Source organism: Diplotaxodon limnothrissa, linkage group LG15 (genome assembly GCF_057381915.1).
Source record: "Diplotaxodon limnothrissa isolate DT_005_m linkage group LG15, D_limnothrissa_male_GT1.1, whole genome shotgun sequence".
NCBI classification, from domain to species: domain Eukaryota; kingdom Metazoa; phylum Chordata; class Actinopteri; order Cichliformes; family Cichlidae; genus Diplotaxodon; species Diplotaxodon limnothrissa.
Genome location: NC_140610.1, coordinates 19,039,797 through 19,058,885, shown reverse-complemented (window position 1 = coordinate 19,058,885; position 19,089 = coordinate 19,039,797). Strand labels below are relative to the sequence as shown.

Here is a 19,089-nt window from a genome sequence, read left to right as displayed (position 1 = left end):
TTTAACGGCAGCTGGAATCCTTGTACATGCAGTGCTGCCATCTTCTGTTTCAGTCCGTTATTACACTCTTAAATCCTGCTATTATTCCTGCGTCTTTTGCGATCTTACAAAGCTTCAAACGACACGTCGACTATTAAATCAGTCGTCGACGATTTTGATAGTCGACGTAATCGTGACTAGTCGACAAATCGTGGCAGCCCTAGTCTCAGGTGTGCAGATTTGACGCCCTTCTTGTTAAACGTAACAGTAACGCGAACATTTTTGAGGATTTTAACTGCTGAAGATGCCACGCTGGGATCTAAATAACAGTAAAGTGAATTTTTTATTTTTTTGAATGGACTGAAGAAAAATGCATTAGATTAACTGAGAATGAAAATTAGGATTCTGGCCTTTTAGGGGCTGACTACACTTATAAGCAGGATTGGACATATGCTTGTATATATACCATTTATAGGGGATTTAAACATAAACCTTTCACAGTATATTTTTGTTTCACCATCCCAATGAAGCCAGACTGCAATTTGGTATTTCAGGGTCAATTCGGAGGGTTACTTCACACTTCTAAATGTAGAATTTGAGACTTTATCAATTAAATTTGTGATATTTTCCTCACTGCAGCAAAGAGAAGTGCAGGAATGTAATCGACTTTGAGTTTAACTTTAATATGTGCTACTGCAGAAGGAGACCCAGCTGAGCACACTTGAGAGCTGGATATGGATGGCTTGGGTGCTGTCATGCTCTGCTAGACTCCCCCTAAATGCTTTGGTTATCTCCAGTAGCATCTTTTGGCAGGCTGTGGTGTCATAAATCATTTCGTTTGACCCGCACATGTCACATGAAATGGCTTATCAGTGGTTTCGAGTTATTAAAACATTTCCTCTCACCTAACCGGTCACATGATTGATTATGAAAAACCAAAGCATTATCAGCCAACTACATCTGTTTGCATTCAGCGTATTGACCATAACTGCACATAGGCACACATATATATATATGTGTGTGTGTGTGTGTGTGTGTGTGTGTGTGTGTGCTTTAATTACACCCCAGGTGTGGGCCGAATTTTATAATGACTCTTTATAATGTCAAAAAAGTATTAAATTATGCTTTAGAAAGTTTAGGTGTTTGGCAATCATCCAAGAAACGTAAAATTGACAGTTTTTTGAATGGAGTAACGTTCCTCCCATATGAGAGGACTAAAGTTTTGATTTAAAAAGTGGGCAGGACTTAGGTCTAACACTCCGGACAGGGACGGACACCGCTTTGGACTCTCGTTTGAGTCTAACCTTTCTTTAAACAGGTTTATTAAAGACTTTCTGGACTCGTATTTACGTTTAAATAGGGTCGAGTGAAAGCTCATTTTTAGTTCTGCCTACTTCTGGGAAGCTGAGTGACATCTGAGCGGCCATGTTGCAGGAAAGTTTTAACTCCCTGTTCACCTTGTTCCACCGAATGAATGTGTTCCTCAGACCTCTCACTGACTAACTCTGGTACATTTCACACCGAAAGTCGTTGTTAATGCGGATAAATCGTGAAACTACTGCTCCAGCATCATGTTATAAGCCTTTAACATCCTCTGAGAGACGAGCTGCACTCACCGGGATTATTTTCGGCAGGTATTCGCGTCCAAACACCAACATCAACACTGAAACGTGTGGCTCCGACTTTAGATGTATCTCGGTTTCTTTCTTTCTTTTTTCGCGGTACTTTCTGGCGTCCTCCTCGGTTTAAATAACAGCGTCCCTCGGTCCCGTTACTTATTTCCGTGACGAGCCATGTTTCATACCCGCTGCTGCTGCCTCTGCTGCTGCACCGGTTGCTGCTGTGATGAAGAAGTGAACTATTTTTGAAAGAAAGTCACTCCTCTCAGTCAGTCCTGCCCCCTCCCCTCGGCTCAGAGCTGCCACTGACACAAAACGAGCACACTTCACAGTCAGTAGTACAGTTCGTCCGACTTTACTCGCTCAATAAAAGGACATGTACTTCAAGAATAAAAGGAATGCCGACTGAGCTGCATAGGGGGCCCAGGGCAAAGTTAGCGTTTGGGTTCACATCCCCCCCCCCCAAAAAAGAACCTTATCATGTCCCATCTCTAACTAAAAATACTAACTGTCTTAGTGCTACAGTGCTGTGAAAGTATTTGCCACTTTCCTAATTTCCTACATTTTTGCATATTTTTCAGGCTTAAACGTGTCAGATCATCAAACAATTTTTATATTAGAAAAAAATAATTCAAATAATTACAAAACGTAATTTTTAAATTATAATTCAATTTTTTTTTTTTATTTATCTATCAGTACTCCTTCTTAGTATGTCATTTATAAATAGAGATATGTTCCACCATGCAAAGAAAAAAATATGATCATAGTCATAATAATATATTTGCATTTATAAATGCCATATTAAGGATGACTATGTATGACCGATGAATTAAATTAATACCTTAACAATATTTAATAGTGTGTCATTATTATATAGTGCTACCAGTGTTTGACATCTATCAGTCTGGAAAGGGTTACTCCAGCAAATTACAGTGAAAGCCATTATCCGCAAATGAGAAAACTTGGAACAGGTGTAAATCTTCCCAGGAGTTCAAGAATGTGTCGACGACTCATACAGAAGGTCAAAATACAACCCAGAACATCTAAAGAACTGCAGGCCTCTCTTGCCTCAGTTAAGGTCAGAGTTCAAGATTCAACAATAAGAAAAATACTGGGCAAAAATCGCATCCATGGGAGCATTCCAAGATGAAAACCGCTGCTGACCAAAGAGAACACAAAGGCTCGTCTCACATTTGCTAACAAAACAAAACAAAACATTTTGTGGACTGTAACAACAGTTGAACTTTTTGGAAGGTTTGAGTCCTGTTACATCTGGTACTTTATGAAACAGCATTTCTTGAAAAGAACATCATGCCAACAGTTCTCTTGCTTAAAAAAAAAGAAGAATTTAGAGGAGTTTCCTTAATAACTTTGTGCACAGTTTCCATTTTTCCTCAGTACATCCATGTGCATGAACCAGAGAAGCTTTCCAGGTGCAGCTTGCTGATTATTGCACTTCCTCCCCCAGGCCCATTCACACTCTTACCGGGCCCATAAACTTTATATTATGATGACATCACACAAATAAAAGCCACTTTTTTTTTACTTGGTTTTTCAAATATGACTCTCATGGGCTGCAAGCAGCTGTTTTTACAGATGTTGTTTTATAATGATAGTCTACAGGGATAATGCTTTTTGGGTCACATGACATTTGTGTCATTGCCATACTGTGATTGACCACTAGGATAAACCAGCCCCAAATATCAATGGTAGTGCTGTGTACTGCGTTCATGTCCATTATTCCGTCATTTTGGCTACACAGAAGGGAAACATCCAGCATGTAGCCTGACAGCAATGATCCTGTGCCAGTAGGTTAAATGCTGATTGTTTGAAGAGTTTCCTTTAACAGAGAAAGACACACAAAGATAATATCAAAGATCAAAAAGGACAGGTCAGAAGCCTACACAATGTCCCAAGTGGACAGTGTGTATTGTTTTTAAGTCTCTGTTTGACTCCACTACAATAGTTCTTTGTCTAATACAACTTCCCTATAGCAGGGCTAAACTAAAAAACAAACTACATGAACAAAAGAAGTCCAGATTACTGGTTGTCCACCCATTTATTTTTTGCAGTCATGTTATAAGCAATGAGCATTTTCATTATTGCCATCTTGGCGTTTTGAAACCAGACGTGATGACCTAGTGTGCAACTGCTCACTCACTGGCTGTCGACTTGTGATTTACAAATAGCAAATGAGCATATCCTGGATTACCCTCCTTGCTGACTCTTGGAATGACCATAATTTACCAAATGAGCTCAATGTTTTATTAGGTAGGACCTGAAATGTGTGACGATCCCATGAAGTCATCAGGAAAGTGTTGATGAGGTCAAAGGTGAGGGCCAGAAGTCATTTTGCCAACCACAGGAGTCACTAAAGGAACTGCATGTTTAAGGAGCTCCCATGCTAGCTTTTCAGACCCAGAAGGTAGTCCATCGTTTACATTCTCTACTACTACAATGGTACAGCACTTAATGCATCCATTCCTGGCAGTTACCTGGAAGCCTCTGTAGTGGGAGTCTGCACTCCAGCAGCTTTGCATTGCAACCATACACCACTGCAGCTGCTTGAATGAAATTTGAGGATAAGGAGGAAAATTACCTTTGAGAATATTTTAAATTAATGTTTGTACTAAAGTGATGCTAAAGCTGAGCCTACAAACTCCAGTGACTCAAGCAAGGAACAAGATCCAGAGCTGTGCTGCAGTTATGGCACAAAATGCATTACCACCTGTATCATAGTACTCTTCACAAACAGTGACACCATGTTCTTTGAGCATTACAAAGTCTAAGCTTAACTCTCCATCTGCACTCATTACTTGCATAAAGCTGCACTGTAAAGATTACAGTGTAGCTAATGTAATATCACATTTATAATATATGTATCTGATACATAAGTTTTTTGTGAGACCTCTACATCATTAGTGGGATTTTTTTTCAAGAAAAACCCAAATAAATTGATGAAAAATGCCATATGTAGCAAAAATGATACCAATTAAAACACATATATAAAAAAATTATTTAATTTCTTAAAAGAAAAAAATCCAAATTGTTTGATAAACACTCCAATTTGAAAATGTTTTTAATTTTCTGGAAATGATGTCATGTTTCAGGTTTTTTAGCGTTCAGCATTGTTTTTTGTCTTAAGTATCACAAGTCTATTTTTAAAAGGAAAAATGCAATTAATTAAGGTGAATATTTGCTAGTTTCCAAATCTGCTGTGAAATTTAACTGAGATTTGTTCATTTTTTTGGTTTTCCACAGCTGATTAGATAAAGCCATTGGAATAAAGACATTCAGTATGTCCAGGAAGAATACTTGAAATGTCCAGGCAACTTTTTAGTACTGAAAATAATGACTGACACGGCACTGTAGCCTTACAATATTGTTATCATGGATTGTTGTGACCTTCATCGTCAGCTTCTGTGTGTTAATTACTGCTGTAGCATTACTGGCACAATGCCGGGCCACCTCTGTGTCTCTTCCTTTCACGCAACCTTTACTCTCCCAAGGTTGTGAAATTCAACAGCGCTGTGTGATCACACCACACACACGCACACACACACTTATCTACACTGGAGTGTTTCATTAGAGTAGATGAGCTTACAATGAAAATTAAAATTTGATCGTATTATGACAGCTACTTGTCTTTCTGATTAAGTAATTACGCACACTCCAGTAAACACCTCTTCTTCCCACACTGAGAGCTGTTGCATTATAAACACCTCTTCACTGATTATGCAGCTAAAATATTGGAAATCATTATTTGACTCTTTACTTTAGAGTGCAAACTGACTTGTTAAGCAGTTTCAGATGGCTTACTCATCACTTTGAGACATACAGTACACCTCTGTGCCGAACTTCCCTAGGTGAGTACCAAAAGGATTAATCAACACGTGACAAAGAAACCAGAAAAGGATTGATGCGTGAAAGAGCAAGAGTGCTGTTGGGAAACTGTGAGAGGAAAGAGAGTAACTCAGTGACATAATGTACAAATTGATTGCATAACAGGAAAAAAAAATAAGAACAAACGTGACTAAAACGGTTTCCTGTTACAGGTACATCCAGATGTGTCCAAATATGTTCAGCACATAAGAGAACTTCACATCTAACATCAACACCTGCAGATGAACTGAGCTATTCATATCTACAGGCTATTAAAAAGCTATCACATCAAAATCTAAATGTGGTGGGAGAGATCAATTCCAGAAGTTCAGAGATAAATATGTTGTAGCAGGCAAAAAGACTGAACACACCTAACAGCAGCATAGCTTAAATAGAGTACAATAGGACAAAAAAAAGCTCAGTTGAAAATAAAAAATAAAAATGAGGCCAAAATGTGCAAAACAGACAGAAGACATAAGAAGTTATACAGATATCTGAAAACATGGACAAGAGAAGTAGAAACAAGAACACTAATAAACTCTAAATAAAGGTTTTTATTTATTTAATGTCACAATAGTTGAATAGCAAACATGTCAATAATAACATTAATTATAATAACAACAAGAAAAAGTAAAAGAATAAAACATTTAAAAAAAAGGTTACGGGCAGTAAAAAGCTTTAAGAGTTCAGAGCAAAGCCACAGCATGATGTCATGTTAAAGTAATCAATGAAATATGAAAAGGATACTGTCAAAAAAGGCCTTTTAAAGGTAAATGCATCTACAACAAGCTAATAACAAATAACTATTGATTGTCTATATACTGTAATGCTAAACCATGCCAATTGCAGACTATTTGGCTACAAAAATATCTACAATGCTGTTCAGGGACACTAATATGTCTATTAGTGCCTACAGTTGAAAGCTTTTTAAAGGCTGTAACATGATTGCACATCCTGAGAATCACTGAGAAAAATCCAAAGCAGAATTCAAGGGGAGCAAACAGAAATCCCAGCCAGAAAGAAAAGAACATGGGAGCCAGGTCAAAAAGCAAAGTCCAAAAGGAAGAATGAATAAATACAGAAATGAGCATAAAGGAAACCCAACAAAAAAAAAAAGCAAAACAAAGATGCAACTTTAGGCTTTTCCCATTTCTCTAATTTGTGCTACCTTGTCTCCTTTGTCCTCCTTCCTCCTGCCTGTGACCTAGAAATCAAACTCACTGTGATTTGTTGTAGGATTTTCAGATCCTAGAAAACATCCAGAGGATGTATAATCTAGGATGCACAGGTGTATCCTTTACAGAAGGGTTCTTACCTTCAGTGTGTAAAAGAGGAATATTCAAACTGTAAGACAATGTCATTCATACCCACTGTTACACATGAAGTCATTAAAAACGTTTTTTTAATAAGAGAAAACAATTTATGAAGCATTATATTTAACCGACATCGCTTCACAGTGATGATGCCCCATTCTGGCCTGCTGCCTTGATTCCTTTATGCTTGAATCTCCTTCCTCATGTCTTCCGGGGGCATCTGAAGGAATAAGACATAAGGAAAGGAGCTAAGAGGACTGAAGGACGTGTAGTTGGGAAAAATGACAAAGGCTTTCAGGCAGAACGGAAGGAAAATCCAAAACAAGAGCAGGAAATGACCAAAAGACAAATCGTAAACATGGAGACAGGAGCAAACACAGTAAACACAGACTGGAAACATCACAAAAGCAAAACAGGATCCCAGATCCCAACAGCATCACAAAAACTCAGAGTCACCAAACAACAGTGTAATCAAAACCAGAACCATGGTCTTCAAACATAAACCTTTAGATAATATCATGAAGGCTGATGGTAACTTGCATAATTAAAAACCTGCAACATATGTTTTTGGACCAATTGTGCAACCTGGTGTACTGGACTAGCCCCAGGACGTAAACAAGGTACTTCCCTTCATGTTGTAAAGCTGGACTTTGCAGAAGAAAATAGGAAATCCCTTTCAGCGTCATGGTTACGCTGTGGGGTCGATGTACCTCCCAGCACATGTCACGCAAACACTCACAGATAAAAACGCTGCGGTAAAGTCTTCTGCAGAATTCAGATTTTTGCTTTCGACAGGCCGCATCGGGGGGTTTTTTTTCATCGAAGACCGAAGATTCAAAGAGGATTTCTTTAAGGAACAGGATGATGTGGACGGTGGGACTTCAGGCGGTTGCCATCTGTGTTTTCCTGCAGGTTAGTAATGTAAACTTATCATACATGTGAATTTTTATATAGTGTGTGAGATGTAAATTATATACAAAGCAGCTCTGAATGTGTGGAGGGAAACTACTCTAACTGAGAGAGGTCAAAAATGATTTACATGTTTTAAAAAGAATAGTTTGTTTTGGGGTTGCTTCTGCTCGTCAGCTTTCATTTGCACTTGATTTATTTCTTTTGTCTGTGGTGCTCAGTGTTATCACTGTATTCTGATATAGTTCAAATCTTTGAGAGGACTCTGAAATTATTCAGATATTAGCGGTAAATTTCTCACAGTAGGAGAATGATACAATTTAGAGTCTAATTTTTGCCATTAAAACAAACATAAAGTCCTTAACAACTACAAAAAAGAATAAATACTTGATAAATACTTAAAGTTTTGAGAAATCCTACTATTATAGATCCAGAATAATTACAGTGATAAAAAAAAATAACATCAATGATAACAATAATAGCAAAACAATAAGAAGAAGTAAAATAAAGGATTTCAAAAACAACAAAGCAACACAGAGATGTATTATGATAACTCATGTGTGGTATGAAAGAGCTTCTGTATCTGTGTTTGTGGAAGCTGACTGATTCACTCTGATGACTGACTGCTTCGACTATATTTCTATGTGCAACTTCCAGGTGCCGGGCTGTTTCCCATCATGCCTCATAAAGGGCTCCATAGCATACTGTGGTTTCCAGAACCTCCGCTCGGTTCCTCCTCTCCCTCCTGACATCACCCATTTGTACCTGGAGATGAACCACATCAGTGAGATCAACTCCACCTCCCTGTCAGGCCTTGAGGAGCTGCAGGTGCTGGACCTCGGACGACAGCATGCACAGCTTGTGATCAGGAACCACGCCTTCAGCAGACAAAAACATCTGAGGAGGCTTTCACTCGACTTTAACGTCGGGCTTCAACTGGAGCCGCAGGCCTTTGATGGGTTGGCAAGTCTACAGATTCTCAACCTGGATTACTGCTCACTTAAAGAATCTATACTTAGGGACAAATATCTAGAACCGCTGCTGTCCCTACAAACTCTGAGCCTCTTTGGTAACGACATAAAAAGACTCCAGCCTTCTCCCTTCTTTGTCAACATGACTCATTTGAAAGACCTAAATCTCAAGCTGAACAAAATTGATAAAATTTGTGAGTCTGATCTTGCTGCCTTTCAGGGAAAAACCTTCACAGTTCTGAACTTAAACTCAGTGTACCTGAGAGAGATGTCCAGCGGTAAGTTTGACTGGAACAAATGTGGGAATCCTTTCAGAGATCTGACCTTTCAGACACTCGATTTGTCAAGCAACGGGTTTGGTGTGGGCCAGTGCACGCAGTTCTTCAAAGCCATCGAGGGGACAAAAATCTCCCATCTGAAAATGTCAGGGCACATGGGCAGAGGATTTTCATTCAACAATCTTCCTGATCCAGATCGCAGCACATTTGAAGGCTTGCACAACAGTTCAGTCCTCTCTTTGGATCTGTCTAAAAGCAGAATATTTGCATTGCAACAGGGAGTGTTTAGTTCACTGAAAGAAGTCACAATCATTGATATATCCCAAAACAAAGTGAATCAAATACACAGAAATGCCTTTGAAGGTCTTCAGGATCATTTAAAAGTGCTCAACCTGTCACACAACCTGCTTGGGGAAATCTATTCTTACACATTTGCTTCTCTGACAAACCTCCAGGTATTAGATTTGTCTCATAATCACATTGGTGCATTGGGTTATCAGTCATTTAGTCGACTTCCCAACCTGAAATTATTATATCTAACAGGAAACTCTCTGAGAGATTTAGGCTTCCCTGCTCCTCTACCAAGTTTAGATTTCCTTTTACTAAATGACAACAAGTTGGCACCCTCATCAGTGAGAAGCATCTCTCAGTTTGCCAGTAACCTCATGCATCTAGACCTTCAGGACAACAGATTAACAGACTTGGAGGATGTCTCCACCATTTTGACCGGTTTAAAACGGCTGAGGCATCTCTTTTATGGAGGAAACAGAATCAGGAGTTGCTCCTTCAGCAGACGAGTCAGTCTGAATAATCTCACAGTTCTTGATCTTCACAGCAGCTCCCTGCAGTCTGTTTGGGCTCAGGGTAAATGTCTCAATCTGTTTGACAATTTTGGGCATGTTGCTGGTCTCAATTTGAGCTTCAATGCGCTGCAGTCGCTCCCTCAAGGTGTTTTCAAGGGCCTCACTTCAGTAAGAGAGATGGACCTCTCGTACAACGCCTTAACATATATCCAGCCTGACGTATTTCCAACAAGTCTAAAAGCACTCTACCTTTCCAACAACTTCATAGCCTCGCCTAACCCTGCCACTTTCCGCTCTCTGAGCTTCCTCGATCTCCGGATGAACCGATTCCACTGCAACGCTGATCTGAAGAGCTTCCTGACTTGGTTGAATGAGACCAACGTGACGCTGCTGAGTCCTGTTGAAGAGCTCAGATGTGAATTTCCTGCTAGTGTCTATAATGTTCCTCTGATAGAGTTTTCTGCTAGGGTCTCACAGCAGTGAAAGCAGCTAAAAAAGAGCAGAAATGTATTTCTCAGCTGAAAAATCATGATGAAATAATCGCTGGAGGAGTGTACCAGTGTCATGTATCATTGATTAAAGTTGTGCATGTGATCTGAATTTGAAACCAACCCAGATGTAATAAAAAAAAATCCAGTTAAAGCTATGGTCTCTTCTCATGAAAAGCTGGGGGTGAATTCAGGATGTTTAAAAATTCAGGGGCCATTAAGGGGCCGCATAATATTGTGGCATGTTACTTACTTTTTGTTGAGTAAAAGTCCAGACAAGCTCAGTACTGCAATTTTAAGTCTTGTTCTTTTAGCTGCTTCCTTTAGGGGTCGCTGCAGCAGATCACCTGCCAACATCTCGCCCTATGGTCTTCATGCCTTTTGCCTGGAGGTCCATCTTCACCAGTCGTCGTCCAGCATATCCTCCATTCCTCGTCGGCACACGTCCAGAGCATGTCAACCTTACTTCTCTAACTTTGTGTGCAAACTGCTCAACCTGAGCTTTCCTTCTGAAGTACTCATTTCTAAACCTTCCACAAAAGCGATGCATGTTATTCTATGATATCAACAGCAGATGGAGCTCCAGAACAATCACTTGCTGTCCTGTCCAGGACCCCTGTGGATGCTGGAAGAGGCTCTACTTAACTTAAACAAGAAGAGGATCCATATAGGAGACAAACAGATGGATGAACATTCTCCAGTAGATTCAGGCTGATTTGAAGCTGCCAGAAATTCAGGGGGTTTTAAACAGATTCATCCACAACAGCACCCTATGTAGAGGTCGAGGCAAATTAAGTAGTCCATGCAAAATCTGAAAGGGGTCAGGGAACGATTAAAGGGATATGAAGTGAATCCTTTAAAAGGAAAAAAAGAAAAGAAAAACAAGCACAAATTTGAGGGAAGAGAGAAAAGACTAATTGCACTTGCTGATCTATTAAACCTTTTTCAGACTGACTCGATCACACAGATATCTGCAAGTACACATTGAACATCATCCACTAAAACTACAAAACTAATCCCAGTTACAAATATGGAGGTAAACATATTTAACATTAATTAGTTGCTTTAAATATTTTGTTTATTAGTCAAGAGCCAACATGTTAGTACTAAATATGTACTTAAGGACATGACGAGGCTGACGATATTCAAAGTTTTTGCACAATCTCCTTTTTCCAAACATTTCTTTTCTGAAACTAAACACCACCTGAGGAAAATGAAGGGGAGTTTAAAGGTACATCCCATACTACAATGTTGTCTCTCCCTGTTGTCTTAATCAGTTTCCTCTTCTGCAATTAATGGCACAGTAACTTAAGACGAGTAAAAATAGAACAAACTTAAACTTTTTAAAAGAAATGTAGACATAATGTGACTTACTGCCACAAAAGGCACAGTGTGTTGTAGCACTGCAACATCTGCTTGGGTGAATCATTTACAGTTTATTCAAATCGACGTCATATTTTGCATGCATGTTGGTGAAGCTGTAAATTTGCACATCAATCGAACGTGCTATCATTGAAAGTGTAATACCGGCTCACTTATAAGCACTTTATAGCCCAACAAAGACTGCAAGAGTATTTGTTTCTTGCATGTATTTTACTTTAGGTAGAGATTTTATATAGCGGTTTTAGAGCTCAAAAGGAGCTGTGTGTCCTTCAAGTAAGTTCAGAAATTTTATGATAAGGCGGCTGGTTTCACTGGCATCTTACAGCAGAGCCAGCCTCAGTTTGGTCATTAACTTCCTAGCTTTTCAGTACAGTATGGTCACCTCTAAAACAACACCAGCAGGTCTTTTCGCTGGTGGGATTTCTTGCACCATTGCAACAGTCAAACGTTTGATTAGTTAAATATAAACATTGAAGCTGCTTCCAGCTTGTTGCTTTAAATATTCACTCTGGTGTGATTATATAACATATAAATTCAACTGATAACCGCTGTGGAAAATAAGTAGGGAAAGAAGTCAACAACAACAATAATGTTCATTTGATTCATTTGTAATGAACGTGTTTTTAACCAAAAACAAGGGAGATCATACAAGCACATCTTGTTCATTTATGAAGTTGCACATCTGGAAAATCCACAAGAAAAGTCCAAATCAACAACCAGAGTCCAAGGGGAACAAAAAGAACGGGACCCCCTACCAGAAAAGGACACATGAGCCGAGTCAAAAGGCAAAGTCCAGCAGGAGGAAAACATACACACCAGCAGAGGACTGCAGAACATGCAAGGTATTTCCCCTCATCATGTAAACCTGGATTCTGCAAAAGAAAAAGGGGAATGCTGTTCAGCATTATATTTATCCTGCAGTGACTGATGTAACACCCAACACATGTGAACACCCACAGATAAAAACCCAGCCACAGAATCCTCTGTAGAATTTAGCTTTTCACTTTGGACAGGCAACATCATTTTTTTTAACCCAAGAACAAAGATTTAAACTTCTTTTTTTAAGGAACGCGGTGATGTGGACGATGGGCCTTCAGGTGGTTGCCATCTGTGTTTCCCTGCAGGTTTGTAAGCATAAACCTATCATAAACGAGAATGTGTTAGATATAAAGAACTTCTGCAGAGGTGGGAAGTAACAAAGTACAAATACTTAGTTACTGTACTTAAGTAGAATTTTCAGGTATATGTACTTTACCTGAGTAAAGTGACTTGAGTACTTTTGGTTTAACATTTGAGGGGAGTTATTATTTTCAACATCCAAACCGATTTGAGCCTGAACTGGAACACATGAAAGTTGATCATGCTTGTGTATTAATCACCACGGGATGGTGCGTAAAAACAGATAGAAGAGGCGAAATAAACATTGTCCATAGTCAGGGTTTAAAGTGGAGGAAGAAGAGAGGTTAGATTTAAAGGTAAGGACTGCTCAATGCTGTTTGATAAACTGGAAATTTAAAGCTTACATGTAAATTCTCATGTTTTTAAATGTGACGTGTATGTATGTTTTTTCATATTATACAAATCAAACTGAGGTAGACTAACTGTGCTATTTAATGGTTGCATGAAAATGCTTAAACAGGTTAGTTAGGTCAGGGCACATGGGCAGAGGATTTTCATTCAACAATCTTCCTGATCCAGATCGCAGCACATTTGAAGGCTTGCACAACAGTTCAGTCCTCTCTTTGGATCTGTCTAAAAGCAGAATATTTGCATTGCAACAGGGGAGTGTTTAGTTCACTGAAAGAAGTCACAATCATTGATATATCCCAAAACAAAGTGAATCAAATACACAGAAATGCCTTTGAAGGTCTTCAGGATCATTTAAAAGTGCTTACCAGAAATCTTTGCAGTGTGTCTTTAAAAAGAGGAAATTGGGGAAATGTTACACAAAAAAAGAAGTTATGAGCCTAAAAACCACCTACAGCAAATAAACAGTATCTCTAAAAACAACTGTCCTTAAGAAATAGGGAAAGAAATCCAGAAAAGGCCAGACAAAGGACTTGAGCGCGAGGAGAAAAGGCTGATTTATGCCACAGTAAACAAAAACTGGACTAAAAATCAGTTGGAGCAGGTCTTTTGGTTCAAATTGTCATTTGAAGTTAGATCACAGACTTGTCTCACAGTCTCTTCTGTCCTGTGGTCTTGGACATTAGATGGGCAAAAAAGAGGACAAACTTAGATTCCTGCCACAAAAGTCACCTTTTTGTCGGTCTATACAACAGAAGGAAACTTGGGAGAATCATTTATATATTCACAGTCATATTTTACACGAGCGCTGGTGCTACTGTAAATTTGCAGTCAAATCAAACTTGTTTTCACTGACATTGTAGAACCATTAATTTAAAGGGACTTTCTAACTCATGTGAAGACTGTTTGTTTGTTTGGTTTTTTGCAGGTATTTTATTTTAGCCTGATGTGATATACTGATGTATTTTACATGTAAAAATGAGCTGTGTCCTTTCATGCTAAAGCAGCTGTTTTTGCTGACATCTTACAGCAGAGGGCAGCCTCAGCTCAGTCAATAATCACTGACCTCCATGATGCTTTTCAGTACAGTAAGGCCACGTCTGAAAACACACCAGCAGGTCTTTTCAGTGCTGGGATTTTTGTGCAGCAATGCAGCGATCAGATGTCTGATCGGTTAGATATAAACAGTGAAGCTGCTTCCATCCAGCTAAAAAAAATAAATCAAGGAGTTCACAAGAGATAAAATGAACTCTGCTGCATTAGCGGGTAAATTAGGTCTGGTAACTGCTGAGGCGAGATAAGTAGAGAACGAGGTCAACAAAAATAATGCTCATTTGACTGTAACTGAAGCGTTTTTAGAAACTACACAAAAACACATCATGGTGTAACAGCTAAACCGGGACTCCAAAATGAACGTCAGCAGAGCTCATTCTCTGTTTTCTGTGTTTCCATTTGTTATAATCTGCTTGTAACTGCATAAATTATTAAACCAAATGTGCTTCTACCATCCTAATAAAGCAGCTCTCTCCTCTCTTCATTAAATATTAAAGATCAAGAGCAGGAGGACTGAGGGCAGACTGCTGATAAGACTCAGATTTATAGACCTGTGCATGTGTGCGTGTGTGTCGCGGAATCATATCTAACATGATTGTGTAATTATATATTCATATAAACACTTATATATCATTGGAAGACTTATAACTAAGCAAATCAATAATCTAATTTAGGTTTGAAACATTTAATACATGTGATTTTAATTTAAGATATAAGTGTTCTTTTATGACTTGATAATAATGTAGTACTAGTGAGGTAATAAAGTGTTAACAAGAAGCTAATAAAATGAAAATAGCAAGCTATTACCAGTTAAACACCAAGGTAACAACCAATTACCCATAGTATACTAAAATACTGATAACATATTGGTATTGTAGCTTATTACATATTAATAATCTATTGACTCAAATGACAAGAAGTGTGATGATTACCTGGAAACTTGTGTGCTAGTTTTCGAGTAATAACCAGCAATCAGGGCTGCAAAATTCAAAACTACATGATTCTAATAAATTCTGTAACAGCATTTCTTATAGCTGAAAATCTAGAACTACTAAAACATGTCAGTGATGGCTATTATGGGTTTTTTTTTTATATCACAGCAAAGGGAATTAAACAGTGTATATGTAGCTGAATGATGCCCTGACTTCAATTCATAGTTCACTAAATACTTATTGACGTGCAAATACAAGATCCGTGGCTATGCAAACCCCATAAGACCAATAAAAGAATCATGGCTGACCTGCCACATGGTCTCTCATGGTTTCTCTGAAAAGTAATTAGAATTTATATTGATAATAACTGAATAAATCTATTCGGCTTAACGTGAAGTTAGAAAACAAACATTGTTGATGTAAAGTTACCCTTACAGGAAGAGTAATCAGGACGATGAAATCAAGTGTGAAATATAGCATTATAACCCGTTGGATTTAATCTATTTGAGCCTACAACATCATCTCAGTCACAAAATGCTAATCTGATAGGCTGGACACAGTTTCACATTGAAAATCTATTAGAAATCTTATATTGTTATTCAATCCTTTTCACAGGATGAAATAAATGATGACGAACCTTTTGCTTGTGATTCTACTTTCCTGTCACCTTTTGTCCTTCCCTCCTCCTTTTCTTCTGCTATCACTTTCTCCTTTCACAATAAAAGCATCAGACATCACAAGCCTTTAATGGCCCATCAAAAGATGAAAACATTTCTCTCACCTTGTTTGCTGTTACAGATTCTCTCCCACAGATACTGTTCTCGGATTTTCACAGTGCTATGTGTCCTCCTCATATTATGTCACTCATTTTAGACAGTATGAGCAAACTATTCTTCATGCAAAGCAAAGGTCAGTATTAAAACCTTCATTTGCCTTTATTTTACTGTTTTATCTCATTTTTGTTTCAGCACTTTTAAAATGGCGTAACTTTTAGCAAATTTTAATATTTTGTGTCCTAACATGACGTGTTAACTGTTTCTACCTTTATGTTGATTGATTAATGCCATCATGTGATAGATTTTTTGCGCAAAGTATGTCTACAAGTAGCTGAAGAACATTTGTTTTCTTTGTTGTGATCAGTTTTCATCTTCAAGAGCACCTTCAGACCTCCTGTACTCACAGCAGGTGTAACACTGTTGGATTCACAGTCCATTCATTTTTGTATTTTAGAGCCGGCGTTCTTCTTGGTGAACTTGTTTGTGTTTTAGTATTGGCTGTCTTAACAAGGCTAATGGCCTCATAACTAATAAGATTAAGTGAGAGCAAATAAAGTGAAATGTTATTGCTCACCTTTGCCCAGAAAAAACACGCATGAAAATGAAACTGCCTAAAACAAATCAATACTAAATTTATTGATTTGAGGATGAAAATGGATGAGAAGGAGGCTGTGATCTTTTTTTTTATTTCCGTCAATGCCATCTGATCCACCATGTTACATTCATATACATCAACACACAAACCCCCATCGATGCCATCCCCATCCCCTTCACCCTCTACTGGCAGGTTACCATGGAAACAGGCTCAGTATCCACCTCCTCCACAGTTATTCCTCACTTCCTGATTGTCTTTGGATGCCTGCATCCATCCACCCCTCCTCCTCTCTTCCATCCGTGTCCTCGCCTCCCTCCTCCCCGCCCCCACAGCCACAGCTAAAATGTCTATAAATTAGCAGCACTCAGAGGGAAATTGTTTACGTTACGTCATACCTTTGTTCCTACATTATTCAAAAAATCACGCTCATGCTCGCATCGCTGTCTGCCCTAGAAATTAAAACATGATTCATGAGTGTTTTGGGGGCAGGACTGATGCTGCAGATTAAACAGCATACACAAATTAAGATAAGATAAGATAAGATAAGATAAGATAAGATAAGATAAGATAAGATAACCTTTATTAGTCCCACACGTGGGAAATTTGTTTTGTCACAGCAGGAAGTGGACAGTGCAAAAGTTATGAGGCAAAAATTAGAATACAAATTAGCATTTAAATGAGGTCTTTCAGAATCATAAACAACATTCTGTGTGAATTTTTTTTCTTAAATCTCTATATTTTTGTTTGTGTTTTGAGCACTTATCTGTAACCAGAAAGAAATTCCAAGTTCTGAACTCAAAATATGGACTGATGTCCCATTTTTTGGAGGCTTGAGGTTGTCTTAGGTACGAAAAATCAAACACTAGCACGAGGAAAATCTCATTGCAGAACTGAGGGACACTGCACCCTCATATGCTAAAGACTTTAAACTTATGATCTAACTCTAACTGCCAGCATAAATTCACCAGGATAGTATTTAGTGATTTCTCTTATATACAGATTTTCTTTTGCATCTTATAGTGCTTCCGCAGTGGCGTCACACCTGTAAGCTACATCCATTTTCCATTTTCAGTTATTGATTGTAAGGAAGATTTATGCTGATCTTCTACCACTTAGCAAAGGACGATACATGTGCAACACGGTCTGAATACCTCAAGGAGTTTTACATTGTAAGGTAAAGACCATACAATGGTAATCTGTGAAGCTCACAGAGATTACTTCCACAAACACAGACCTCATTATTTGTAACCTTGTCCATGTTTAATACGAGCATCCAAATAAATGCACAAAATATTGTATCAGAAGTATCAGCAATAAAGCAGTTGAATGGATTTAACCTCCATTATACAATATGAACACAAGAAGCTTCAGAGCAGTTAAAGTCTATTTTTAGATATTTATATATACACATTAAAAACTGGGTCAGCTGCAGGCTGAGATACTGATAACTAAACATATAAAATGCTCCGTGTGTGTTTCTAAATGGCTTTAACCATTCCAAAAGCATCTGATATTAATTTGTAACTAGAAAATTGTTTCTTTTTGCCATTTCAAACCTTTAAGTCTAACATAACTGAGTATTAAAGTGGCATGAGTGTTTACTCTGCTCCCTTAACTAAAACAATTCTAAAACCAGAATGTCAAGTTGTATTCGGCTCCAGTATCCTAAGGCTTCATTTTTGTAAACTAAATATTTCTGGGTTTTGGACTTCTGTTCGTATTTGCAGCCCCAGTGAGAGCTCAAGCATGCATTGAAAATGCCAAGAAATCTCAGGAATGTCCAAGTTTCCATTTGATTTGATGTGTGGAGATGTGCTGCACATTGGTGATATACACTTTACTTTTACACGGGTCAATGACTCTTCTTTGCTGTTGTACACTCACTGAGGGGGTTTAGCTGCGGTTCCTCCTTTCACATCAATAATACATTGATGGTTAGTCAGTCTGGCCCCCTGCTGTTTCCTCCTTTTACCCTTTAGGAAGTAATGAACCCAGTGACACTAAATTGTGCACACCTGACTGCACACAGCCTGCTAAATTTCTTTTTTATTTACTGTACAATTTGATAGAAACCACATGTCAAAGAAGAAGAAAAATGTGTTCAGTGAACATATGTTCGTGTTGATTCCTGGGTACAACAGGTGCTCCATCCTTGAGATGGCAACCTCTGGTTCTCATTTCTTTACTTGATCATGGGTTTAAAGAAGCTGCTGCTGGTGAAGCTCTTTGACAGACGACTGAATGAAGGAATGTTTGACTGAAGCCAGCTTGTGTGGCTTCAGCAGCACATGAGACATGTTTTTGAGTCCAAAAACAACCCGTGTGTCCAAGTTTCCATTGTTTAGAAGAAGCTTAATTTATCATTTTGATTCACAACGACAGGCAGAAGTCAGATTGTTTTTTACTTCCAAGACATTTTCAGACTCAGGGTGTGATTTCTCTGACTTTAGATGAGGAAAAATTTAAACACCGCCTCTTATTTTCACTTTTTAAGTCCCAAAGAAAGTGCCAACCAGGATTTCTAATGGTCACTTCCAAATTCCAGTGACCATTATTGGGTTTAAACCATATGTTGATGTGT

At 38.4% G+C, this 19,089-nt stretch overlaps 2 protein-coding genes across 3 annotated transcripts in view; one reads left to right on the top strand and one right to left on the bottom strand.

The window, feature by feature from the left end:
- LOC146617400 (dystrobrevin beta-like) overlaps positions 1 to 1,825 on the bottom strand; it is a 45,930-nt gene extending 44,105 nt beyond the window's left edge. For both annotated transcript variants that reach the window (XM_085373305.1, XM_085373307.1), the window contains exon 1: positions 1,596 to 1,825. The gene's annotated coding sequence lies outside the window, so the exon portion shown is untranslated. The remainder of the gene's footprint in view (positions 1 to 1,595) is intronic.
- Positions 1,826 to 7,654: 5,829 nt separating this feature from the next.
- Positions 7,655 to 10,237, top strand: LOC146617399 (toll-like receptor 5). The gene is made up of 2 exons (XM_085373611.1): positions 7,655 to 7,705; positions 8,360 to 10,237. Exons 1-2 carry the CDS (start codon positions 7,655 to 7,657, stop codon positions 10,235 to 10,237), a joined length of 1,929 nt encoding a protein of 642 aa, XP_085229737.1.
- Positions 10,238 to 19,089: the final 8,852 nt, after the last annotated feature.